At 42.9% G+C, this 27,297-nt stretch overlaps 1 protein-coding gene across 4 annotated transcripts in view; it reads left to right on the top strand.

Annotated features, from left to right (window-relative positions):
- The window catches only part of lrsam1 (leucine rich repeat and sterile alpha motif containing 1), a 91,762-nt gene that overhangs the window by 6,903 nt on the left and 57,562 nt on the right, over positions 1-27,297 (top strand). For all 4 annotated transcript variants that reach the window (XR_006315982.1, XM_043719878.1, XM_043719877.1 and 1 more), the window contains exons 2-9: positions 1,274-1,330; positions 5,977-6,021; positions 6,644-6,721; positions 8,016-8,084; positions 9,459-9,543; positions 10,782-10,903; positions 15,874-15,964; positions 17,256-17,386. Coding sequence is in view for 3 of the 4 variants with exons in the window: in XM_043719878.1 (XP_043575813.1) it covers positions 1,274-1,330; positions 5,977-6,021; positions 6,644-6,721; positions 8,016-8,084; positions 9,459-9,543; positions 10,782-10,903; positions 15,874-15,964; positions 17,256-17,386 (678 nt within the window). In the remaining variant the exon portion in view is untranslated. The remainder of the gene's footprint in view (positions 1-1,273; positions 1,331-5,976; positions 6,022-6,643; positions 6,722-8,015; positions 8,085-9,458; positions 9,544-10,781; positions 10,904-15,873; positions 15,965-17,255; positions 17,387-27,297) is intronic.

The raw sequence follows: 27,297 nt of genomic DNA, 5'->3' as shown, positions 1-27,297 counted from the left end.
GTCTATAGAGCCATGATTAGACCACACTTGGAATATTGTGTTCAGTTCTGATTGCCTTGTAATAGGAAAGATGTGGAAGCTTTAGGGAGGGTGCAGAGGAAATTTAACAGGATGCCTGGACTGGAGGGCATGTCTTAAGAAGAAAGATTGAGGGAGCTAGGGCTTTTCTCATTGGAGCGAAGAGGCTTGAGAGGTGTCTTGATAAAGGTGTTCAAGATGATGAGAGGCATAGATAGAGTGGATAACCAAAGACTTTTTTTTTCCCATGTCAGGAATGTGTATCATGAGGGGGCATAATTTTAAGGTGATTGGAGGAAGGTTGAGGGGAGATGTTAGAGGTAGATTTTTACACACAGAATGGTGGGTGTGTGGAATGCACTGCCAGCAGTGGTAGTAGAGTCAGATACATCAGGGACATATAAGTGACTCTTGGATAGGCACATGGATGATAGTAAAATGAAGGGTATGTTAGTTAGTCTGATCTTAGAGTAGGATAAAAGGTCAGCACAATATCAAGGGCCGAAGGTCCTGTAACAGTGCTGTACTGTTCTGTGTTTTAAATTTCATTTGTCAAGTCTTTGACTCGTTGTATCTATGGCCATTTGCAGATTCTTTATGTCCTTATCATAAAGTGCCCTCCCACCTATTTCTGTCATTATTAAATTTAGGTACATTGCACTATGCCCCCCTTTCAAGTCATTAATATAGATTGAAAATAATGACAGTCATAGGACTGAACGTTGTGGAACTCCATTTATTGTATCTTTCCAATCTGAAAAAGTGTCATTACCTGAAGCAAAAACAGCAATTGCTAGAGAAACTCAGCACATCGACAGCATCTTTGGAGAGAGGGACTGAGTTAACATTTCGAGTCTAGTGACCCTTCTGCAGCAATATCTGTTTTCTTTTGTTGCAGATCTTCAGCATCTGCAGTTCTTTGTTTTATTATTCTTGACTGTTCTTTTGTCTTGTGTTAGCCAATCCTCAATCTGATAATGCAGTACCTCCAGTGCCACGAGCTCCTGAACTGTGCAATAGCCTTTTACGTGGCACCATATCATTGCCTTGTGGAAATCCAAATCCACCACATCTACCACTGCCCCGTTCTCATTTTCTCACAAAGGTGTGTGAAAGTTATTGCAGATACAGCTTACGAAGGTTTGAGAGAATCTCATTCTCTGGCTTGTTGTCTCTTTTTGTTTTAAGTGTGTAACTGTGAGTTCCACATTTTGATTAGGTTCAAATTACAATGCTCTCTTTCCCTTTTGTACAGGCCCGAGAGGCAGGTGCAGATGATATTCTGGACATCTCAAAATGCGAGCTGTATGGGGTAAGTTGTGGCCAGACAGGCAGTCTTTGGTGATATCTATTCCAGTAGTCAGAGAGTAGAACCTATCCTGTTGGTGGGAGTGAGTTATGGATGTTGATTGGTCACTAAAATTCTTTAGAGAAAATACCTGTCTATGCAATGTCTTGCAAGACCTAAGAACATTTTAGTGCATTTGCTAGATAATTGTTATGGTTCATGAAAACACAGCATCTAATTTAAAAATTAGGCTAATGGAGCATCTGACATTGACATAACAGAAGCTCAATGAACCTAAGGGCTTCTTTTTCCTCCATCTCCACCACCACCCCATTCCAATATTGCTCTCATGATAGAATGCAGTTCAATGCACAGACACTACTTTCTAAAGGGCCCTTTGTCTGGGTGCAAATAGGGTTTTGATAGGCTGTTCAATTTGTTACAGACTCTCTCAGAACATGGAATCATACAACTTGGAAGCAGACCCTTCTGGACCCTAACTTTTATCTTGTAGCTGAGTGTAAAATGCTATATCCCAGATGTGACTTGACTAATCAAACTACTAGGCTTTTAAGCCTAAAACACACTTTATCCTTGCACCACAGTTAAAATGCAAACAAAGAAAGAATTGGCACATTGACTCTATCAAAGTAGAGTCATTAGATTAGAGATGTACAGCATGGAAACAGACCCTTTAGTCCAACTGGTCCAGTGCTTGGTCCATATCCCTCTAAACCCTTCCTATTCATATACCCATCCAGATTCCCTTTAGATGTTGTAATTGTACCAGCCTCCATCACTTCCTCTGACAGTTCATTCCATACCCCCACTGCCCTCTGCGTGAAAAAATGCTCCTTAGATGCTTTTTAAATCTTTCCCCCTATACCCTCCAGTTCTGGACGTCCTCCGCTACCCCCCACCCCCACCTCCCCAACCCCCAGGGAAAAGACCCGGTCCATTTACCCTATCCATGCCCTTCATGATTTATAAACCTCTATGAGGTCACCCCTCTGTCTCCAACACTACAGGGAAGATAGCCCTAGCTTATTCAGCTCTGCCTATAGGTGAAATCCTCCAACCATGGTAACATCCTTGTAAATCTTTTCTGAACCATTTCAAGTTTCACAACATCATTCTGACAGAAAGGAGACCAGAATTGCACGCCATATTCCAAAAGTGGCCTAACCAATGTCCTGTACCTTGGATGGTGCTGGAAAAGCACAGCTGGTCAGGCAGCATCCGAGGAGCAGGAAAATCTACGTTTTGGGAAAAAGCCCTTCATCAGGAATGAAGGCAGTGAGCCTCCAGGGTAGAGAGATAAATGGGAAGGGGGTGCTGGGGAGAAGGTAGGAAAGAGTACAATAGGTGGATGGGGGTGGGGATGAAAGTGATAGGTCAGAGAGGAGGGTGGGAGAAGGTAGCAAAGAGTAAGAGCTTCAGGGCAGAGGAGATGACCTGGGGGTTGCAGTGAGAGACTCACTGAGATTCTTGTGGAGAGAGGAGGAGAACTTCTTCAAAGTAGGCATCCTTGCAAGAGGATTCACAGTAAGGTTAAAATCAACTAGGCAAAAGTGAGGAATGTTCTGTACAGCTACAACATGACCTCCCAACTCTTATACTCAATGCTTTGACCAATAAAGGAAAGCATAGTAAAAGCCTTCTTCGCTATCCTATCTACATGCAACTCCACTTTCAAGGAACTTTGAACCTACACACCAAGCTCTTTTTGTTCAGCAAGTTTCCCCAGGGCCTTACCGTTAAGTGTATAAGTGTTACCCTGATTTGCGTTTCCAAAATGCAGCACCTCACATTTATCTAAATTAAACCCTATCTGCCACACCTCAGCCCATTCGCACATCTGAGCACAACAGGAGTGATCTGTGAGGTAACTTTCTTCACCATCCACTACACCTGCAGTTTTGATGTTATCTGCAAACTTAGTAACTATACTTCCTATGTTCACATCCAAATCATTTATATAAATGACGAAAGTCAGTGATCCCAGCACCAATCCTTGTGGCACACTGCTGGTCACAGGCCTCCAATCAGAAAAGCAACCTTCCACCACCATCCTCTGTCTTCTACCTTCGAGCCAGTTCTGTATCCAAACGGCTAGTTCTCCCTGTATTCCATGTGAGATAAACTTGCTAACCAGTCTATCATGAGTACCCTTGCTGAACGCCTTACTGAAGTCCATATAGAGCGCGTCCATCACTCTGCCCTCATCAATCCTATTTGTTACTTCTTCAAAGAACTCAATCAAGTTAGTGAGACATGATTTCCCATGCACAAAGCCATGTTGACTATCTCTAATCAGTCCTTGTCTTTCCAAATGCATCTAAATCCTGTCCACCATGATTCCTTCCAACAACTGGCACCTCCCCATTGATGTCAGACTCACCGGTCTATAGTTCTCTGGCTTTTCCTTACCACCTTTCTTAAATAGTGGCACCACATTAGCCAACCTCCAGTCTTCCAGCACCTCATCTGTGACTATTGATGAGTCAAATGGGGGCCCAGCAGTCACTTCCCTAGCTTCCCATGGAGTTCTCGGGTGCACCTGATCAGATCCTGATCATATCCACCTTTCTGCGTTTTAAGATACCCAGCACTTCCTCCTCTGTTGTATGGACATTCTTTAAGATGTTAATTAACAAAATAATAAATTACATAACAACTGCTCTTCAACTGTTCCAACATAGCAGCATCCCATAAATTGGCAAAGGCAAGTTCAGCAAAACAGATTTCCTCACATGTTCTCTTCTTCAGTCCAGGAGCAGGAATCTAATAGCAGAGAGAAAGAGAGCTGTGTTTGGCAGCTTCAACTTCACAAACCCCAACTTCACCAACAGAAAGCAAAACTAAAACTCTGGGTCTGTGTGAGCCTGACTCCACCCACTCCTGCTTCTTTTGATTAAATTACAAGAAACAAAGATACTTACTCTGCTTTCCATGAGTAGACACCTTTGTAACAGGCTTACAATCCTCTCTGTAGGAGCAAACTCCCCAACTGGGGACAAAGATTCAAGAGGTGGCAGGATTCAGGCATGTGGCAGTTTGTTCAAGCAATTGCAATGAGAGGACAAAGACCACTCTGGATATAGCCTCGACGTGAGGGCTCAATTACTCCCTTAATCTTTGTCTCGGATCAGAAGAGAGGTCAATGACACTCTCATTTTCCCAGTGATATACAGTATTTTTATACATTTCATGATCCAATAATCGCATATAATGTGGTCACTGTGCCTTCCCCTTTAATCTAGACATCCAATCCTGTGAAACACCTAATCAATGATGGACACTCCTGTGGACAGCCCTAGGTTCCTCATGATCACATCATGTTTACCAGGTCTTGTGATCACCAGGCCTTGGGATCTTAGAATGCATCCCGTTACTTCACATTCCAAAGTTACTGGTTATAAACTTGCTTATCTCTAAGCACTGCTCGAATTCTGTCATTCGTTTTACATTTCCCACTGCCATAATTACAACAATTACAAAGCAAGTTCTTACTAACTGCTATAAAATTCATAATATTGGTTCTACTAGAAGTAAGTTATGTGTGAAGTTTTATGTCTATCCCTATGGTTAGCATTCTTTAGCTAATAAGTTGTGAGCAATTTGTTTCTAAATGTGTGTGCAAGGCACTTCTTTAATGATAAGATGAGGCAGCTTTACTATCTTCCACATTTGTATTTGAAAATTTTCTTCTAATGTTTTTAGTGATTTTTGGAGTTTGTTTATATGTGTATCTATAAATACTATAATCTATCTCTGATTATCTGAAGAATATTTAACTAGAGCCTACTCTTAATAGTATGAATAGTTGAAAAAAACTAATTACTGTGAAATGTTCTTATCGTTTTACAGCTGCATGTTCTATCTGAGCTCAGTAACCTTGTTTATACAGACTGGCTGTTGCCCTTCTTGTGGAAGCTACCTTTAACAAATGTTTTTTTCCCAAGGTTATAATTACTGTCAGCCATTTTCTGCAAGGCTAGTGGGAACTAGCTGTTGGCTATTTTGTGTCTCTTCAGTTGCAGGCAGCCCTAACACACTCCAAGAGAAATGGAGCAGAACAGATCCCTCTTGAGTCACATACCATCACAAACTGTTGGACATTAGTCAAACCTGATCATACCCTCTATCAAAACATGCCTTTTATAAAATTCATTCCTGGTATTATTGACTCGCCCAGTGTTTCTTGCCCATCCCTAATTACACCTGGAGGTGGTGGTGAGCTGCCGTCTTGAACCGTTGCAGTCCGTATGGTGTAGTTTGACCCACAATGACCTTAGGGAGTGAATTCCAGGACTTTGACCAAGTGATCCTGAAAGAATGGCAATACATTTCCAAGTCCAGATGGTGGGCGGCTTGGAGAGGAACTTGCAGGTGGTGTTCCCATCTATCTGCTTCCCTTGTCCTTCTAGCTGGTAAAGATAATGGGTTTGGAAGATGGAACAGCCCAGCAACGACCAGAAGTGGGCTTTGTGACAAATTTTCAGCCACAGGGCAGTGACGCCGTTTTATGAACTCAATCCAGCTGGTTTCCTAAGATTATCAGCCATTGTGCCAGGAGTTATGGGACCTCGTCAACATGACAGAATCTTGACAGTAATTTGAGTTGGATTGTGCTGCACTTTTAGTTATTCCCAATCCTGTCATTCCAGATTCCAGTCAGTGTGTTCTCCATGTGCAGAGTCTTACAGAAGAAGGTAAGAGTTTAATCTGTCTAGTCTCTGGGTTTGATCTGTCTCACCCTTCCTGGGTGCCTGCCTATGCCCTCAGTCCCTTCCTGTATCTGTGTGCCTGCCTTGCTGGTCTACTTGCTGAAACAATGGATGTTGGCATCACGTTCAGCAACAGCTTCTCGTATTCTGTAAGCACCTGCTTGTCTCTCTGGGTGGGACTGCATTCACCTGGTTTCATCTTATCCATCTAATTATATTTGGGGAATCATCAATAATGGCTTCCCTGCCTGCTCCCACTCCATTGCCTCTGGAATTCCCAAAGATCTATCACTTATCCCCTTCCATTTTACATCCAACCCCTGTCACTTGATGATGATTTTCGAATGCGCAGCATTAGTGTTTATTTGTATGGTGATGATCCCCAGTGTCTGTCAATTAGTGAATAAGCAGTTTTAGTGCTGCCTGCGATCATCATTACCTTCTCTCCATAGAGCCTGTGATCTTGTATGAGCTGTTAACGTTTCAGTGCTTTGATTTCCATTTCACCTCAGCAGAACTCTGATTTTTGTGGATTGCTCAGTGTGTCTGGAGCAAGGACAGAGTGTATCTGGAAGATCTCCATCACTCTGCTCTGTTTGTTTTCCAGGTTTTAATTGTTCACACCAATCACTTGTCAACATTGCTGCCAAAGTCATGTAACATCCAGGATTTGTCAATGCTGAAGGTAAGTGCAAGTCAGCTTGGCGCTTGACTGCCCCAGGTTTATGTTACGCCTAATGTACTTGTCAAGAGCTGCAATTCTCTGGAGATCTGAGTCTAGAATATTATCTGCTTCTCGTTCAGTGGGTATGTGTATACACTGCAGCCTCTCCCCAATTTTCCTTCCCCCTACCTACACATCATCATCTTTCACCTTGCTTTCTCCTGTCTATTAAGACCCAAAGGAAGTCTTGACACATAAGATACTTGAATGTGAACTTTCAATGGGTAGTGATTATGCTGCCTAGATGCCAATGTGGACTGACCTTTGAGTATAGGAGTTAGGGCATTATGTGAAGTTTATACAGGACATTGGTGAGGCATGTTCTGGGGTATTGTGTGCAGATCTGGTCACTTTGTTATAAGAAGGATATTATTAAATTGGAGAGGTTGTAGAAAAGACTTACCAAGATGTTGCTGGGAATGGAAGGTCTGAGGTATAAGAAGAGGTTAGATAGCCTGGGACTTTTCTCACTGGAGCGTTGGAGATCGAGGGGTGACCTTAGAGATTTATAAGATCATAAGGGGTATAGATAAGGTAAATGGCAGATATCTTTTCCCTAGGATGGGGGATTTCAAGACCAGCGGGCATATTTTTAAGGTGACAGGAGAAAGATTTTAAAAAGAAGAGAGGCAACTTTTTTTTTTACAGAGTGGTTCACATGGAATGAATTGCCAGAAGAAGTGGTGGATGCGGGTAAAGTTACAACGTTTAAAATCATTTGACTAAGTAAATGAATAAGAAATGTTTGGAGGGATATGGGCCAAGTGGAGGCAGATGGGACTAGTTTAGTTTGGGATTGTGGTCAGGGTGGACTGGTGGGACCGAACGATCTGTTTCTGTGCTGTATGACTGTATGGCCGCCCTTGGGCCAGATGCTTTGAAATAAACACCGTACTGCTGCGAATCTTTAAGTGATTGATAGTGGAAGCTGTATCGGGAAGACCTTTCTCTGAAACAAATTGATTTTATTTTAAATTTGCTGAGCAGTGCTCAGGCCCCACCCTCTGGCACCTACCCTCAGCCCCTTGGGATACGCTGAAATGAATTGCACTTTCTACCAGGCGGCATTTCTTTTTATTTTGCTATTTGTTAAAGACGGTTGTTTTCCCAAGTGGAGCAACTTTAAGTGCCAGAAGAATGAAGGAGTGTTGGGTTAATGGTTCATGCACCAGATTGGGACTGTGCTGTGTTGTGTTGAAGACAAACGATTGGTGTTTGTGGAGATGATCATTGCTTGTTTCTTGCATGTTACTAGATTCTGGATCTCCATGACAATGACCTCAGCTCGCTCCCCGAGGATATGGGTCAGCTGTTATCCCTTCAGGTAAAACACTGGAGTTCTGCTAGAAGTGAGCATCCTTTAAGTCAGTAGGAACCATTGTGCAGGTGCCAGTTTGTATTAAGGGCTTCCTTTAATGGGAGCACAATGCCAGGCCCTCGTCCAAATTGGATATTTTCATTTCCCGTTTTTGCCGGTCCTTGTGTGACTGCCTGCTGTGTTGGCCTCCCAGTTTGGTTCCCACCTGTCCTTCCTCCCCTTCTCTAGTTGCTACGCCAGGTTCCCCAATCAGACATGATGAAATCTCTTCATTTGGGATTATCAATGCTGACTGTATTCTGCTCCAGAATCTGGAGTGAGATAATATTGATTGTTACAGATACTGGATCAGCAAGGTCACTAACTGCTGTTTGCACCACAGTAACATGGTGAAGATTGACTCAGCAACTTGCATTTATATAACGTCTTCGGAAAATATCTCTGGAGTGTAATCAAGCAAAAATCAACTCTGAGCCCTGGGACAGGTAACTTTGGAGTGCTTTTCCACTTTAAAATGTAAAATTTTGGTCAGAGAGATACAATAGCAGAGATATCGAAAAGTAATTCTAAAGCCCAGGCAACTGAAGTTCCAGTTGTCAGTGCATTCCAAAAGCTCTTCCCAACCCGAGAAACACATTTTTCTCCCATTATGTGGAAGTAGTTGACTTGTTACTCTGGACACTGAGTTTTTTGGTGCCTCTGTTAAATGACCACTCTTGATGTCGTGAGTAGAGGCTGAGAGTTATTCACAAGCTCCTGGACTGGAAGTATCACTACCAGTACATGTCCCCATCTTTCCGGACATGGACCACTTACTAATGGAAGTCACTGGATAACCAATCGGGATCTAAACTATGTCTGCCTGTACCCCATGACACAGACCAACTGCACCAGTGCCAGAAACAGAGATACAGGTACGGACACATGCACCCACTGCCACTACAAGTAGATTATTTTGCAGTGCAGCAGTAATGGTTGTTGTGTAGTTAGATGTAGCAAGCTCCAGTAAATTATCGCACTGTGCTTTGATCTCAGTTGAGGGTGAAGCTCCCTGGCAAGTACCATGCGAGCTTTGACAGTCTAATCAACCAGATAGGCTAAAAACTGGCACGTCCAACAATACCACAGTCACTCAGCACTGCAGTGAAATGCTGGCCTGAATAGGGGGCAGCTACACATCTTGGTGCTCAGAATAAATGCTGAGAAGGGAGTTTTCCTTTTGTGATTTGGGACGATGTAAAGGATTCCTGTTGATCCTCAAACAATCTATTCCCCCAACCGGTCCCTCATGTGATATTATTTGCCGTGTTCTATTACCTGTGGAATTGTTGCTCCTTTTGGCCCATTATAGATTGATTTTTCGGTTTTGTTTTATTTCAGGTGCTCAATGTGGAACAAAATCTTTTGAAATCTCTCCCAAACTCTCTTGCAACCTTGGCGCAACTTCAAACATTAAACCTAAAAGGTAACAGAGCCTGTGTTGAAGGTGCATTCCTCTGGGTGGGTTAGTCAATTTGAAAACTGTGACCTGTCCACACTCCTGACTGCAGTACCTGAGGCTGGAATCACCATTGCATGATGTCGTCAAATGGTTGGTCTCGATCAGGGTCTGTGCCTCTCCGATCCTCCCCTCCTGGTAGATGCAGCCATGAGCTTTGGAATTGGGAGAAATTTTATGAAGCTCGATATAAGGAGCAGCACTCGAGCCTGAATGTAGTGTATACCTCCTTGTTGAGGAGATTTGTGTGACCTTGTGATTATAAAGTGTCTTCAGTTGCGAGACTAACTGGGTTGTATTTGTGCATGGTTCCTATTGGTGGGGACAAGCTCAGCGAAGGGAAAGCCACCAAGAATGGTAATTGCTGCTTTCGTGTTTTTGTGTTTGGTCTGTTTCAATTATATTTCTGGCTCAGCACTGGTTCCCAGCCACATACTCTTCCATAGCAGGCACAATAGGTGGTGCAACTCCTGCCTGTCATCATGAGCACGTATTGCACTTGTACGTTTGCTGGCATTGCAACAGAGAAGTTCTGAACTAAGCTGGTCAGGATTCCTGACCGAGCGCTGATCTACTATCAGTGGCACGTCAGCAGCCAGAGTCTTTAGGATTTATCGTGTGATTTCAGAATTGATAGCTCCGGCACCCCCACTCCAGGTCCAGAGGCTGGTCATGTCTTTAACTTCTGGTCTGCTGAAAACTGAATTAGATTCAATCTCTCTGTTCAAGTCCGACACCATCTAGTCCATCTATTTCTGACATTTTAAAATTATCACCATGCAATTCCACTAGATTAATTTGCAGTGCAGTAGTAATGGTTATTGTGCAGGGAAATGTAGTTATCCTCAGTGAGTGTACACACTCTGCTTTGATATTGGTTGAGGGCAAAACACCGAGCAAGCTCCCTGGCAAGTGCCATACAATGTTTGACAGTCTGATCAGCCAGATAAGCTAAAAACTAGCAGCTCCACCAATACAGCTCTTAACATTCATGTTGTGCATTTAAGATACCTCACAGCTGGGAGTCAGGGCTAAACAACAGTTGACAGGGGATTAAGGGGAGAGGTTGAAGAGACCATCTGTGTGGTGTTTTTGTAAGGTGAGGAAGGTAAGATAACCCTTTTCACCTTCAGTCTCATATGAGGTTTAAATATCTCTCTTCGTCTTCACCACCTCCACCCCACCCCCCCATCTGTCTACATCAGGGAACCGGATCCGGAAAGTGCCAGAATCTCTGAGTGGACTGAGGAGTCTACGAACATTGGACATCAGTCAAAATCGGATTCAGATTCTCCCACAAGACCTGGCTCATATCAGGACACTCGAGGTATTTCTGTGATCTGCCCTTCATCCTTTGATCCATTCAGAAATTTCTGAAGAGTACGTAAAGACAGAGGGGTTTTATCTAAAAGAACGTAAGCATTGCAATGATACCTGAGGTACAGTTGTGAAGCCTGAAGGCCAAGCACATGACATGAGTTGTTTAGTTATTGTCACTCTGGTTGATCTACCAATTTAATATTGAGCTAAGATAAAGTAAAAGCCTGCTTGGCACACCCTCCTCATTCCTGAAGAAGGGCTTATGCCCGAAACGTCAATTTTCCTTCTCCTTTGATGCTGCCTGACCTGCTGCGCTTTTCCAGCAACACATTTTTAAGCTCTGATCCCCAGCATCTGCAGTCCTCACTTTCTCCTCTTGGAAGATATTCTGTAAGGATTTTTATGTAGTAGATCATACACTCAGTAGCAGTGTGTAAGTGGGAGAGGGAGTGGATGTTTTGTGGATGTGGTCCCAATTAAATGGGCTGCTTTATCCCGGATGGTGTCAAGCTTCTTGCATGTTGTTGGAGCTGCACCCATCCAGGCAAGTGGAGAGGATTCTATCACACTCCTCACCTGTGCCTTGTAGATTGTGGGCAGGCTTTGGGAACTCAGAAAAGGAGTTACTTGCTGCAGCATTCCTAGTCTCTGACTTACTCTTGCAAATATTGTGTTTATGTCTAATTCATAGAATCAGAGAATGGTGAGTCCAGTTGAGTTTCTGGTAAATGGTAACCCGCCCAGGATGTTGGTAGTGGGGGATTCAGTGATGGTTACACCATTGAATGGGTAGAGATTAGATTGTCTCTTGATGTTGATATTTATAGCCTGGCATTTGCGTGGTGTGACTGTTAGTTGCCACTTGTCAGCACAAGCCTGAATCTTCGAGGAGAAAGTGAGGACTGCAGATGCTGGAGATCAGAGCTGAAAATGTGTTGCTGGAAAAGCGCAGCAGGTCAGGCAGCATCCAAGGAACAGGAGAATCGACGTTTCGGGCATAAGCCCGAAGCCCTTCCTGAAGAAGGGCTTATGCCCGAAACGTCGATTCTCCTGTTCCTTGGATGCTACCTGACCTGCTGCGCTTTTCCAGCAACACATTTTCAGCACAAGCCTGAATCTTGTCCAGATCTTGTTGCGTTTGAACACTAGCTGCTTCAGTTTCTGAGGAATTGCAAACGGTGCTGAACATTGATCAATCATTGGCAAACATCCCCACTTCTGACCTTATGGAGGGATGGTCATTGAAGAAGCAGCTGAAGATGGTTGGACCTAGGACACTATCCTGAGAAAGTCCTACAGAGATGTCCTAGAGCTGAGATGACTGACCTCCAACATGTGCCAACATCTTCCTATGTGCCAAGTATGACTCCAGCGAGAAGAGAGTTTACCTCCGAATTCCATTGAGTCCAGTTTTAACACATAGAACAAAAAGCACAGTACAAGCCATTCAGCCCTCTATGTTGCACCAATCTTTTATCCTACTCTAAGATAAAACTAACCTACATACCCTTCAGTTTACAACCATCCATGTGTCTATCGAAGTGTCGCTTAAATGTCCCTAACGTATCTGACTTGACTACCACTGCTGGCAGTGCATTTCATGCACCCACCATTCTCTGTGTAAAAAATCTACCGTTGACATCTCCCCTAAACCTTCCTCCCATCACCTTAAAATTATGCCCCCTTGTGATAGCCATTTCTGCCCTGGGAAAAAGTCTCTGGCTATCCACTCTATCTATGCCTCTCATCATCTTGTACACCTCTAACAAGTCACCTCTCATCTTTCTTCACTCTAATGAGAAAAGCCCTAGTTCCCTCAACCTTTCTTCCTAAGACATGCCCTCCAGTCCAGACAGCATCTGGTAAATTTCCTCTGCACCCTCCCTAAAGCTTCCACATCCGTCCTATAATGAGGTGACTAGAACTGATATTCCCAGTGTAGTCCAGCCAGGGCTCTATAGAGCTGCAGAATAACCTCACAGCTCTTAAACTCAATCCCCTGCTATTGAAAGCCAACATACAATACACCTTCTTAACAACCCTATCAACTTGGGTGGCAACTATGAGGAATCTATGGACGTGGATCCCAAGATCCCTCTGTTCTTCCACACTGCCAAGAATCCTGCCTTTAACCCTGTATTCAAATTCGACCTTCCAAAATGAATCACTACACACTTTTCCATGTTGAACTCCATCTGCCACTTCTCCACAAAGAGCAAAGGTCCCAGAACAGAACCCCGTGAAACACCACTGGTTACCAAGCTCCAGGCTGAATACTTTCCATCTGCTACTACCCTCTGTCTTCTATGGGCCATCCAATTCTGTATCCAGACAGCCAGATTTCCCTGTATCCCAAGCCTCCCTACTTTCTGAATGAGCCTACCATGGGAAATCTTATAAAACGCCTTGCTAAAATCCACGTACACTGCATCCACTGCTCTACCTTCATCAATGTGTTTTGTCACATCCTCAAAAAATTCATTAAGGCCTGTAGGGTAGGATTTGTCCCCCTCAAAACCATGCTGATTATCTCCAATTAAATTATGATTTTCAAATAATCATAAATACTATCTCTGAGAATCTTCTCCAATAATTTGCCCACCACCGACATAAAACTGACTGGTCTGTAATTCCCAGGCTTCTCCCTATTCCCTTTCTTGAACAAGAGAATAACATGTGCCACCCTCCAATCATCTGGTACTACTACAGTGTACAGTGAGGATACTAAGATCATTGCCAAATGCGCAGCAATCTCTTCCCTCACTTCCTGTAGTAACCTTGAGTATATCACGTCTGGCCCCAGTTTTGATGGTGCTGTTTGGTTCCGCATTTGGTCAAATGCAGCCTTAATCTCAAGGGCCCTTACTCTCACCTCATCTGTGGAATTAAGCTCTTTATCCATGTTTGAACCAAGGCTGTGATCAGGTCAGGGGCTCAGAGGCCCTCACGGAACCCAAATTGGGCATCACTGAGCAGGTGCTGCTTGATGGCACTGTTAATGACACTAGTAGACTGATGGGACAGTAATTGCCTGGGTTGAATTTGTCCTGCTTTTTGTGTTCAGTATAACGTTCTACATAGCCTTTGCAATATCCAGTGCCTCCAATCATTTCTTAATATGATGTAGAGTGAATCAAATTGGCTGAAGACTGATAAATGTAATGCTGGGAACCATTCAAGGAGGCAGAGATGGATCATCAATTTGGCACCTCTGGCTGAAGATGGCTGAGATATGTATAGCAATACCTTTTTGCATTGATGTGCTGGGCTCTTCCATCATTGAAGTTACCAACATTTGTGGAGTCTCTTCTTCCACTGAGTTGTTTAGTTGTCCACCATCTTTCATGATTGGAGGTGACTGGACTGCAGAGCTTAGATCTGATCTGTAGGTTGTTGGATTGCTTAGCTCAGTCTATCACTTGCTATTTATGCTGTTTAGCATTCAAAAAGTCTTATTTGGTAGTTTCACCAAGTTGACATCTCATTTTGAGATATGCCTGATGCTGCTCCTAGCATGCCCTCCTGAACTCTCCATTGAACCATGGTTGATCACATGGCTTGATGGTAATGGTTGAATGGAAGATATGCCTGGTCATGAGGTTACAGATTATGCTGGAGTACAATGCTGCTGTTGATGGTCCACAGTGCTTCTTGGATGCCCAGTCTTGAGTTGCTAGATCTGATCAAAGTCTGTTCCATTTACCACAGTGATTGTGGCACACAACATGATGGAATGTCAATGCAAGGGTGTGACTTTGTCTCCACAAGGACTGTGCAGTGGTCTCTCTTGTCGATACTGTCATAGATAGATGTATCTGAATCTGGCAGATTGGTAATTATGAGATCAAGTATGTTTTTCCATCTTGCTTCTCTCACCACCTGCTGCGGATCCAGTCTAGCAATTATGTCATTAGGACCTGACCAGCTTGATCAGTTGTACTGCTGCCAAGCTACTTTGGGTGGTGGATATTGAAATTCCTCACCCAGAGTACATTCTGTGCTCTTGCCATCTGCAGTGCTTCCTTCAAGTGCTGTTCAACATGGAGGAGTACTGATTCATCAGCTGAGGGAGAACAGTACGTGATAATTAGCAGGAGCATTCCTTGCTCTTGTTTAACCTGAAGCCATGAAACTTCACGAGATCGGGAGTCAACATTGAGGATTCCCAGGGCAACCCCCTCCCAACTGTATACCACAGTGTTGCCACCTCTCTTGGGTCTGTCCTGCCGGTGGGACAGAACGTTTCCAGAGGATGGTGGCGTCTGGGACCTAGTCGTAAGCATGGAATCATGCCTTACAGATAATGTAAGGTTGTTGTTTGATTAGTCTGTGAGACACCTCTCCCAATTTTGGCACTAGCCCTCAAATGTTAGTAAGGATGACTTAGCAGGGTCATCTGGGCTGTTTCTGTCAATGTCTTTTCCGGTGCTTTGGTCGATGCCAGATTGTCCATCTGGTTTGAATTATTTTGAGAGTTTGTAGTGGTTGATACATTGAATGGTTTGCTAGGCCATTTCAGGGGAGAGTTGAAAGTCAACCACATTTCTATGGGCCTGGGGTCACATGTGGGCCAGACCAGGTAAGGAAATGGGTCCCAAAGTGTACAAACCAATGTGAATCTGCACTATTGACATTATTCTAAACTATGTACAAGTCATCTACCAACTGAGCTGACTGCAGTAGTGTCCAACAGACTCCAAAATTCAATCCAAATACGTTTCAAAAATGGAGTAGGGCACAATTCCACCAAAAACCCATTTTCACATATCGATTATCATCTTACACCATGATAAGATTTGCTGAAAAGATATGGAGTTGGGTGTGCTATTTCCACACTCTAGGTTTTATGACCTACTGAATCTGTTTTCTGAGCTTTCTGTTTTTGTTTTCTCTCTCTCGCTATGTCTCTGGAACATTGCCTCCTGCTGGCCTTGTCCCTTCTCCTCCCTCAATCCCTCACTCCAACCTCTCCAACAGTCCCTTAGCCTCGATGCAGAAGCTATGACCTATCCTCCAGCCAGTGTGTGCAGCAATGGGACAGAAGCCATCAAACAGTTTCTGTGCAAAGGTAAGATTTTCGGGAGATTATCAATCTTGCCACATGTATCGCACGCCCGGCACATAAGAAGCTTCGGTACTTGTTGGGTAAAGCTGAGCTATACATGCACACTCACTCACTGACAGGAAATGAATGTGAAGTATTTCTAATTGGGGAATTGGATGAGGCATCGCTGGGTGACTTGATAGGGTGGTTGCTGAAAACAACTGACAGAAAGAGAGTGAAAGCAATTTGAGAATGACCAAGTTGCGCGCTCATTATCGTCTTCACACTGGAGCCTACCCATTACTGAGATAAAGGCTTAAATATAAACAGCTGTGATCAGAGGCCCATATTGTCCTGTATTGTCATACTGCAGCCATCTGCTGTTTGTTGACACCCACAGTCTTGCAAGTTATTTTTTGTTGCAAGTATGTTTCTGTGAATTCTGTCTTTCTGTGAATCTTAAGTGTCCTGATGCATTCATCACTAAAGGTTAGTGTTCAGGTACAGGAAGTAATTGGGAAAGGTATATTAATGTTTGTTGTGAGAGGAATTAAGAATGCTTACAAGGCTCCTTATCATCACTTCAAGTGTGGACAGTGGGTCTTTTGACAATAGGTATTTGTCCTGTTAAAATAATGACAGCAATTTGATCCAGTCTGTCAGCAAGGTTAAAATGCAATCAAGTCTGCACAGATAAATGAAGGATTTCTTGTATCACTGGGTAAACGCACCACCCAGTAATGCCCTTGCTCAAATAGACCAGGTTCCATAGTCACATCTCCCTCTGCCACCTGGGCTAGATTCGGGCTTTTTCCCTTTACTTGGATGAGGTAAAATTTCAAAGAAAGGTAATGGTTTTCTCCCTGGTGACCTGGTCAATGGTTATTCCTGAACCAACATCTCTTTAAGAAAACAATCATGATAATCTGATCTTCTTCATATTCCTGTTTCTGGGATGTTATATTTCTGGCAGCAAGGTTTGGCTGGGAAGGGCTATGAAACATTGAGGTTGTTAAAGGTGCTCTATAAATGTGAGTTCCTTTTTAAGATCATTCCTCCAATCTTAACCTATAGGAATGCTGAATGCCAGGGTGATAATAAAGTGGACTTGAACACCCTCCTGTCCTGCCCCCCCATATGTATCTGTGTATTCAAGGAGTTGAAAATGGAATGATTCTACACAATGAAATCATTAGGGTACTATTTACTGGCTATCTGGAGATATTAGTGAAAAGGAGCAGGTTTATAATATTCATAGTGTGGACCTTCCTCTGGGCACAGCAGGATCAGCCTGGGATTTCTGTTTCCATTCCAGAGCTTGGAATCGAGTATATGCCTCCCTCTCAGTACCTGCTCCCGGTGCTGGAGAGTGATAGGAATATAACCGAGAGCGACGGAGCTGATGGCGTGTTCCGACAACAGATGCAGGAGGCCGAGCAGTGGCAGGTGAGATATACAGAGGTACAAGTTCTACCTGTGAGCAATAGTGGATAATAAAATATCCAACTCCATCTAGCACATGTGATAGCATATGAGCATGGATGGAAGATTGGCTGGCTAGCAGGAAACAGAAAATAAGTATAAATGGACCTTTATTCAGGTTGGTGAGATGTAATCAGTGGTGTGTCGCAGGGACCGGTACTGAGACCTCAACTGTTTATAATTTATATCAATGACTTGGATGAAGGGATGGACAGTATGGTTACTAAATTTGCAAATGTTGCAAAGGCAGGAAGGAAAGTTTGTTGTGAAGAAAAGGTAGAGATGCTACAAAAATAATTAGGTAGGTCAAGTAAGGGGGCATTGATTCGGTCAATGAAATAGTATGGCAAAATGCAAAATTGTCTCTTTTTTTGACAGGAAGGATAAAACAAATATAATAGATTGCAGAGTTCTGAGCTTTAGACAGATTTGGGTGTCCTGATGCATTCATCACTAAAGGTTGTAAAGGAAGTAATTGGGAAAGGTATAATAATGTTTGTTATGAGTGGAATTAAGAATAAAATATGGAGATTTTGCTTCAGTTACAAAGGACACAGGTAAGATTGCATCTGGAGTGTACTGTGCACAGTATTGGTCACCTTAAGGAAAAATGAATATGCGTTAAACGTAGTTGACAGGATTAAGAATGGAATGGGTATGTTATGAGGAAAGGTTGGCGATGCCGGGCTTGTATCTGCTCAAGTTCAAAAGAAACTTGACTGAAGTCTACAAGATCCAGAGGGGCCTTTGAAAATATGCTTTCACCTCTGGAACTAGGAGTTACTGTTTAAAAGTCAGGAGTTACCCGTCAGACAAACCTTTCTCTCAAAAGGTCGAATCTGTTTGGAATTCCCTCAGTCAAAAGGTGGTGGGGGCAGCATACTTGAATATTTTTAAGCGGAGGTTGACAGGACCTTGATAAGGAAGGGGATGAAAGGTTATCAGCATTTGGCAGGAAAGTGGAGTAAGTAGATGGCCTTGGTGAATGGTGCAGCAGGCGGAAGGTGCTGAGTGGCCTAGTCCTCCTGATTCATATGTTATCTAATTCCTTTTTGAAAGTTACTGTTGCAAATCCTTCCACTGCCCTTTCGTGTCTTTCATTTCAGGTCCATACCTTGTATTAAAAATATTCTGCACATTGTGCTGCTGGATTGTTTTTGCCAATTACAGGTAGAAGATCCTTTATCCGAAATGCTCGGGACCAGCTGTTTTTCGGAATTCGGAATTTTTCAATTTTCAGAATAAGTGACAGTTTAATGGTGAAGTTTTTAAAAATCTTACTGGAGGAGCAGACTTCTAAGTAAGAATATGCTTGGCCACACCCCCCCCATGTTGCATTTGAGTGACACACATCGAGTGGGTGTCGACTTGGGTTAACTGTTTGCACGCCAAACAACCTTGTTAGTGAGAAAAAAACTTCACAAAAAACCTTCAGATTTTGGAGCTTTTCGGTTTTTGGATGTTCAAAGGATCTTCTATCTGTATCTAATATTTGTGTCTTATAACTTTTGACCCTTGTCATTGGAAACAGTGTTTTTCTTTATTTATTTTGAAAACCTTCCATAATTTTGAATATCGCAGTTAAATTTCTATGTAATCTTCATACAAACTAGGAAGGTTAAAATTTGGATAATGGGATGCTTATAATGTAAAGATACTCAACTTCTCTGTATTCTTCAGAGTTTGCTTTGCTCTTTTAATTATTTTAAATTCATTTGTGGATTCGCTGGCTGGCCAGCATTGATAGCCCATCCCTATTTGCCCTTGAAAAGGTGGTGGTGAGCTGCCTTCTTGAACCGCTCCAGTCCACTTGCTGTGGGTTGATCCACAATGCCAATAGGGAGAGAATTTCAGGATTTTGACCCAATGACTGTGAAGGAACAGTGGTATATTTTCAAGTCAGGGTGGTGAGTGGCTTGGAGGGGAACTTGCAGGTGGTGGTGGTGTTCCCAAGTACCTGCTGTCCTTGTCCTTCTAGATGGAAGTGGTCGCTGGTTTGGAAGGTGCTGTCTGAGGATCTTTGGTGAATTGAAGCACATCTTTCCCCAGATCACTCAAATAAGTCAATTGTAAAACTGTCCTCGGTCTCCAGATATTGATTGATTAAGTGATGAAAATAACGATCTTCTTTGCTGATCACGTCTTCCTATAGTCTTGCTACATTTGGCATGTAATGAGTGACTGAGACAAAATGGACAAGAAATAATAACGTTGTGGCATTGCTTCCTTCAAATACAAAAATTACAGGCGGCTACAGACAAAAGGTAAACCAGAAGAACCAAGAGGTTCCAACAAAATCAGATAATTCATTCTTGGCTACACTGAAAGCCATTCAGGTCTGAGATCAAGCTGCACGGCCCTGTTAGACTGTACAACAGATGATTGAAGCACATACAAAATGACCGACTTTTTAACAATGGGTAAACACTGAATCATGTTACCTACTGAATCCTGTAGTCTCCACTGCCATTCAGGTAATTGTTAGCTTTCATCTTTCCTGATACATGGTGCCCAGAATTGTACACTACTATCTGAGTCCTAACCTGTGATCTGTAAAAGTTGAAACAATTTTTATACTTCTGATGTCGTAGAGTCATGGAGATGTTCAGCACGGAAACAGACCCTTCGGTCTAACCTGCCCATGTCAACCAGGTATCCCAACCTAACCTAGCACCTTGCCCATATCCCTCTAATCCCTTCCTATTCATATACCCATCCAAATGTCTTTTAAATGTTGCAATTGTACCAGCCACCACCACTTCCTCTGGCAGCTCATTCCATACACACACCACCCTCTGTGTGAAAACGTTGCCCCTTAGATCCCTTTTATATCTTTCCCCTAGTTTTAGTTCTGGACTCCCCCACCCCAGGGAAAAGACTTTATCTATTTACCCCTCATGATTATATTATTTTAAAGTCACTTGTTATCAGTCTGCCCATTAGCAGTTTTTGGCCAAATGATTTTACTTTCCTGAACCAACTATGCTACTTAGTATCATCTGCAAAGTTGACCAATTTGCATTGGATCTCTAGATCCAAATCATTATAAATTAAAAACACTTGATCCCAGCACTCAATCCTGTAATATTCCACTTTGTATTGTCCCCATCTTGAAGTAATTCCTCAATAGTTATTACCTTTCATCCATACCCAAGGTTTATCCAGGATCCCTACACCTCTGAGTTTAGTTATAAAAAAACTTCCATGTGGAATGTTAAGAACCTCCTCGGTGATCTGGATACATTGCATTGTAGCCCTTGTTCCTGTTCACTTGGATCACTGCTCCTTCAAACAAAAACCAAGGTGCAGGAAATAAAAGGTGACAGTGTAGTGAGTAGCATAGATAAGACCATAAGACATAGGAGCGGAAGTAAGGCCATTCGGCCCATCGAGTCCACTCCGCCATTCAATCATGGCTGATGGGCATTTCAACTCCACTTAACCGCATTCTCCCTGCAGCCCTTAATTCCTTGTGACATCAAGAATTTATCAATCTCTGCCTTGAAGGCATTTAGCGTCCCAACCTCCACTGTACTCTGCGGCAATGAATTCCACAGGCCCACCAGTCTCTGGCTGAAGAAATGTCTCTGCATTTCTGTTCTGAATTTACCCCCTCTAATTCTAAGGCTGTGTCCACGGATCCTATTCTCCTCGCCTATCGGAAACAATTTCCTAGCGTCCACCCTCTCCAAGCCATGTATTATCTTGTAAGTTTCTATTAGATCTCCCCTTAATCTTCTAAACTCCAATGAATACAATCGCAGGATCCTCATCCGTTCCTCATATGTTAGACCTAGTATTCCAGGGATCATCCGTGTGAATCTCCGCTGGACACGCTCCAGTGCAAGTATGTCCTTCCTGAGGTGTGGGGACCAAAACTGGACACAGTAATAGAAGATAGAAGATGGATAGCTAACAGGAGCAGAGAGTGGGAGTAAATGGGTCTATTTTAGGTTGGCAAGATATGTGTGCCACAGGGATCGGTGCTGGGTCCTCAACTGTTTACAGTTTGTATAAATGTCCTGAGGGTTGCAATACATTGTCAGATTTATTAATGACACAAAGATAAGTAGGAAAGTAAGTTGTGAAGAGGACAGAAGAAAGTTACAGAAAATATATGGATAGGTTAATTGAGCAGGCAAAGATGTACAAATGTAATTATGATATGGAAAAATTTGATTTTGGCAGAATGGATGACAAAAAGCATTGTCTAAATGGTGAGAGATTGCAGGGTTCTAAGGTGCAGAGAGATCTGGGTGTTCTAATGAATCACAAAGGTTTACTATGCAGTTACAGCAAGTAGGGAAATTATACAAGGCAACAGCTAGATTGTATCTGAAGGATTGTACACAGTACTAGTCAGCTTACTGAAGGAAGAAAGGTAAATGTGTTGGAAGCAGTTCAGAGAAGATTTATTTGACTAACGCCTGCAATAGGGGACTGTCGTATAAGGAAACACTGGACAAGCTATGTCTATATCTGCTGGAATTTAGAAGTCTGAGGTCACTTGATTGAAACATAAACCCCTGAAGGGTCTTGACAGGGGGATTTAGAAAAGTTGTTTGTCTTGTAGGAAAATCTAGAACTAGTGTCACTAATACCAGATGATTGGAAGGAGGTGATTGTTGTTCCTTTATTCAGGAAAGAGAATAGGGAAATCCCTGGGAATTACAGACCAGTCAGTCTTAAATCTGTGGTAAGCAAGGGACTGGAAAGGATTCTGAGAGATAGGATTTATGACTGTTTGATTCAAGATAGTCAGCATGGCTTTGTAAGGGGCAGGTCATGTCTCACCAGCCTTATTCAGTTCTTTGAGGATGTGACAAGACAAGTTGACGAATGTCAAGCAGTGGATGTGGTGTAAATGGATTTCAGTAAGGCATTTGATAAGGTTCCCCACTCTAGGTTCATTCAGAAAGTTAGGAAGTATGGGAAACAGGGAAATTTGGCCGGCTAGATACAGAATTGGCTGGCCAAAAGAGGACAGCGAGTGGCAATGGACGGAAAGTATTCCACCTGCAGGTCAGTGACCAGTGGTGTCCGCAGGGAACTGTTCTTGGGTCACTGCTCTTTGTAGTTTTTCTTAATGGCTTGGATAAAGAAGTGGGAAGGGTGGGTTAGTAAGTTTGCTGATGATACAAAGGTCGGTAGTGTTGTAGTGTCAAGGGCTGTTGCAAGCTATAAGAAGACATTGACAGGATGCAAAGCTGAGCTGAGAAGTGGCAGATGGAGTTCAACCTGGATAAATGCAAAGTGATTCATTGTGGAAGGTCAAATTTGAATGCTGAATGCAGGGGTAAAGACTGGATAAAGACAGAATTCCTGGCAATGTGGAGGAAAAGCGGGATCTTGGGGTCCATGTACATAGATGCCTCAAGGTTGCCATCCAAATTGATAGGGTTGTTAAGAGGCATATGGTGTTTTGGCTTTCATTAACAGGAGCTTTGAGTTAAGAGTTGTGAGGTTTTACTGCAGCTCTGTAAAGCCCTGTTTAGACCACAGTTGGAATATTGTGCTAAGTTCTGATTGCTTCATTATAGGAAGGATGTAGATACTTAAGAGAGGGCGCAGAGGAGATTTACCAGAATGCTGCATGGATTGGAGGGCTGGTCATATGAAGAGAGGTTGAGTGAGCTAGGGCTTTTAACACAGGAGAGAAGGGAGAGAGGTGACTTGATAGTGGTCTACATGGTAATGAAAGGTATAGTTAGAGTAGATAGCCAGAGACTTTTCCCCAGGGCAGAAATGGCTGTCAGGAGGGATCATAATTTTAAGGTGATTGGAGGAAGATATCGGGGAGATCTCAGAGGTAGACTCTTTACACAGAGCGTGGTGGGTGCGTGGAATGCACTGCTAGCGTTGGTAGTAGAGTCAGAGACATTAGGGACATTTAAGTGAGTGCTGGACGAGCACATGAAATATGTAGGTTAGGTTGATCTTAGATTAAGATAAATGCCCGGCATGACATCGTGGGCCGAAGGGCCTGTACTGTGCTGCACTGCTCTATGTTCTATTTAAAACAGAGTAGGCAAATTTGTCCTGCGGTTTCGGAGCTCTTTTCCTGAAAAGAGTGAAAGCGCAGTGTAATTTTAAGATAGAAGTGGATAGATTTTTGATAAGCAAGTGGGTGAAAGGTCATCTGGGTTGGTGAGAATGTGGATGTTGGGAATGATCAAGTGAGTCATGATCTTATTGAATACTAGAGCAGGCTTGAAGGGGCTGAATGGCCTACTCTTGCTCCTGATTTGTATTTCTCATCTTCTGAATCCACATTTAACCAGTGTTTTCATATCACAATTGAGAATTGACTAGTAACACAATGTGAATCAACAGCATTGGTGTGTTTTGTTGATGCAGCATAAATCACCTCCAAAAGGGTTACACTGATCCCTATTTTGCTGGCTTTGGGCCAATAGAGTGTGCTTCCCCATTTTCTCCCTATCCCCACCTCCTATTGCCAGTAGCAGCATCTTGGGTGTCTCAGCTGCTGAATTGTATGGAAAGAGGAGGCGTACAAAGTGACTTGCAGTATTCAAAGCTGTATTTCTGGTTCTTTGAGCTCAGGTTACACATCAAGTTAGCACTGCTGTCCCACAGCACCAGGGACCAGTGTTCAATTCCAGCCTCCAGAGACTGTGTGGAGTTTGCACCATCTCCCTGTGTCTGTGTGGGTTTCCTCCGGGTGCTCTGGTTTCCTCCTATAAATCAAAGATGGGAAGGTTAGGTAAATTGACCATGACAAATTGTCCATAGTGTTCAGGGATGTGTAGGTTAGGTGCATTAGTCAGGGGTACATGTAGAGTGGTAGGGTTGGGGGAATGTGTCTGGGTGGGTTACTTCTCTGAGGGTCGATGTGGACTTGTTGGGCTGAATGGCCTGTTTCTACACTGTAGGGATTCTATGATTCTAAAATCTCACAGTTTAATTACTTCCATCTCCCATATCTCTGAAGTTAAAAGTGATTGCTATATTTGATATTGAGATATAGGGATAAAATCACTATGAAATCTGATGCTGTTAATTCTTTCACTTGAGCAGTCTGAGCCAAGATATTTTATTGTCATAATCTGCTAGTTTCAGCATCAAAAGCAAACTGACATTTTTTTACATAATTGAGCCTTCTCAATCAAATTGTGATCAGAGTGTTTACCTCCATTAGAAGCACTGAGTGTAAGTGCATCTTGGCTACATCTCTGTAAACCAGTCCAAACATGTGATTGTTGCTAATAAATCGAATTCTGAGAAACTGCTTCACCCAGAGAGTGGTCATAATGTGCTTAGATTATTGAAATGAATAGCAAAGATGCGTGTGGCTCCAGTAATACTCCAGAAGCTCGATATTGTCAAGGATTACTCAATCTGCTTGCTTGGTATCCCATCCACCATTCTAAATCCTTGCTTCCTCCATCACTGCAGCACAGTGGCGTCTATGTGTACAAGATACACTGCAGCAACTCGCCACTTTAGTACAACTTCCAAGCCTGTGGCTTCCACCACCTAAAGGAACAAGGACTGCAGGGACAAATGGGAACACGAGATGGAAATGTGTTGCTGGAAAAGCGCGGAAGAAGGGCTAATGCCCGAAACGTCGATTCTCCTGTTCCCTAGATGCTGCCTGACCTGCTGCGCTTTTCCAGCAACACATTTCCATCTCTGATCTCCAGCATCTGCAGACCTCACTTTCTCCACAAATGGGAACACCACCTGCAAGTTCTGCTTCAGGTCAGACATCTTTCTGACCTGAAACACTAACTTTCTTTTTGCCGTCACTGAATTAAAACAAAGACCCAACACCACCTCCCCCCCTCCCCCAACAGTACACAGCCACAGCCACACAGACTGCAGTGGTCCAAGATAGCAACTGATCACCACTTTCTTATAGGCAGTTTGAGATGGGCAGTAAATGGTGGCCTGCAGGTGCATCCCATGAATATATTTTAAAGCATGCATTTGGATTTTACTGCCTTAGTGTGTTTGAAGCAGATTCAAAAATAACTTTCAAAAGGGAATTGAATAAATACATGAAGGGGAATCTTTGCAGGACTGTGGGAAAGTGCAGAGGTCTAATTCGATAGCACATCCAAAAACATAACACCGGCACGATGGACTGACAATCCTATTGTCCTGTAATTCAGAATTAGCTCGATAAATACTTGGGAAAGGATTAGTATGATATCTCGAGAGGATGACGGTAAGGGGAGTGTGGGAGCATGTTGCAATCGAACATTAGCGCCTGTTTCTTTACTGCAAAGAAACAAAAGCAAAATACTGCAGCTGCTAGAAACTAAAAGTGAACATGCTAGAAATATTAGTAAATACCAAAGGTCTTTTCCCTGGGGTGGAGAGTTCAGAACTGGAGGGCATAGATTTAGGGTGAGGGGAAAAATTTGAAAGGGACATAAAGGGTAACTTTTTCATACAGAGGGTGGTGAGCTGCCAGAGAAAGTGGTGGAGGCTGGTACAATTACAATATTTAAAAGGCATCTGGATAGGTATTTGAATAGGAAGGGTTTAAGAGGGGTATGGGCCAAGTGCTGGCAAATGGGACTAGATTAGATTAGGATATCTGGTCAGCTACATATCTTTCAACTGGCTATTTCACAACACTCTAGACCAGGGGTGGGCAATTAATTCTTCCATGGGGCCACATGAGAAACCTGAGTTGTGTTGGAAGGCCGAAACGACAATAAATTGAACATAATTCTGCTCAGTTTTCACCCATTGTAAAAAGTACTAAATTATATAGTTTTGCACTGAAAGTTATAATCAAAAGAATAAGGATATTCTGTTACAATAAAGATATGAACTTGTGGAGTAGGTCAAATATAGAAGAAATAAACTGTAAAAACAATAATTTCAGTATTTCATTTTATTTTTAACGTGTTAACCTCACAACCCAATAATGAAAAGTTGTTTCATTATTGTTCAGTATTACAAACAAACAACTTTATACAAAAAGCAGTAAGTGCTTTTGATGTTTTTCAGTTCATTTTACTTGTTTAGTGAGAAAAATCCAGTCCGTTTTGGGCTTGAACAAGTGCATTGAAATCTGGTTGAATGTCTGAGGTGGATATGCGAAGGACAGCTGAGAGGTGATCGTCAGTGATAGAGGATCTGTATTTGGATTTGTTGAACTTCATCACTGAGAATGTCTGTTCGCATATATAGGTAGATCCAAAGAGGACTAGAATCTTCTGAGCATGCCTCCACATGTGTGGAAAGTGGTCCTCTTTGAGGGAAGAGTAAAAATGAAACAGTGAGAATGACCTAAAGTACTCGCCAGAAGTGTGTCAGATTGCAGGTCAATGAGTTCAAACTAAACATCACTAGGTGCATTCCCCACATTGCATGTAAATGGGGAAAAATCATGTGCATTTCATTCTCAACCGTTTTAAAGTCTTGAAATGGTCTTGAAAATTCACTATGCACTGCTTCTAACATAGATGAGTACCTGTGGAGGTGATCAGCTGAAGGTGTGGCTTCCTTCAGTGTTGGCAAGTGGGTGAGAATGTTGGCTTGAGAGAAGCTGCAACTTTCTCATAAAAGCCTTCACCAAGTTGTATATTTCAGGCACAAAAAGGCCCTTGCACTGCAGTTTCACATTTGGTTCATTCATAAGTGCAGTCACATCAACAGCAAAACCAAGGTCTGTAATCCAGTCTGCATCTGAAAGTTGTGGAATACCATTCCCTTTCTTCACACACAAATCTTGAATCTCTACTGTCAGGTCCCATACACCTTTCAGCATGTTGCCCAGGCTGAGCCACCTGACAGCTGTGTGGTAGCCTATGTCACAATGTTCAGTCTCATTTTCCTCCAAAAGTGCAACAAACTGCCTGTGATTCAAAGCTCTTGCCCTGATGAAGTTAACTATT

This window comes from Chiloscyllium plagiosum, chromosome 30 (assembly GCF_004010195.1).
Source record: "Chiloscyllium plagiosum isolate BGI_BamShark_2017 chromosome 30, ASM401019v2, whole genome shotgun sequence".
NCBI lineage: Eukaryota > Metazoa > Chordata > Chondrichthyes > Orectolobiformes > Hemiscylliidae > Chiloscyllium > Chiloscyllium plagiosum.
The sequence above is the reverse complement of the archived record's forward strand: the minus strand, read 5'-3'. Positions and strand labels throughout refer to the sequence as shown.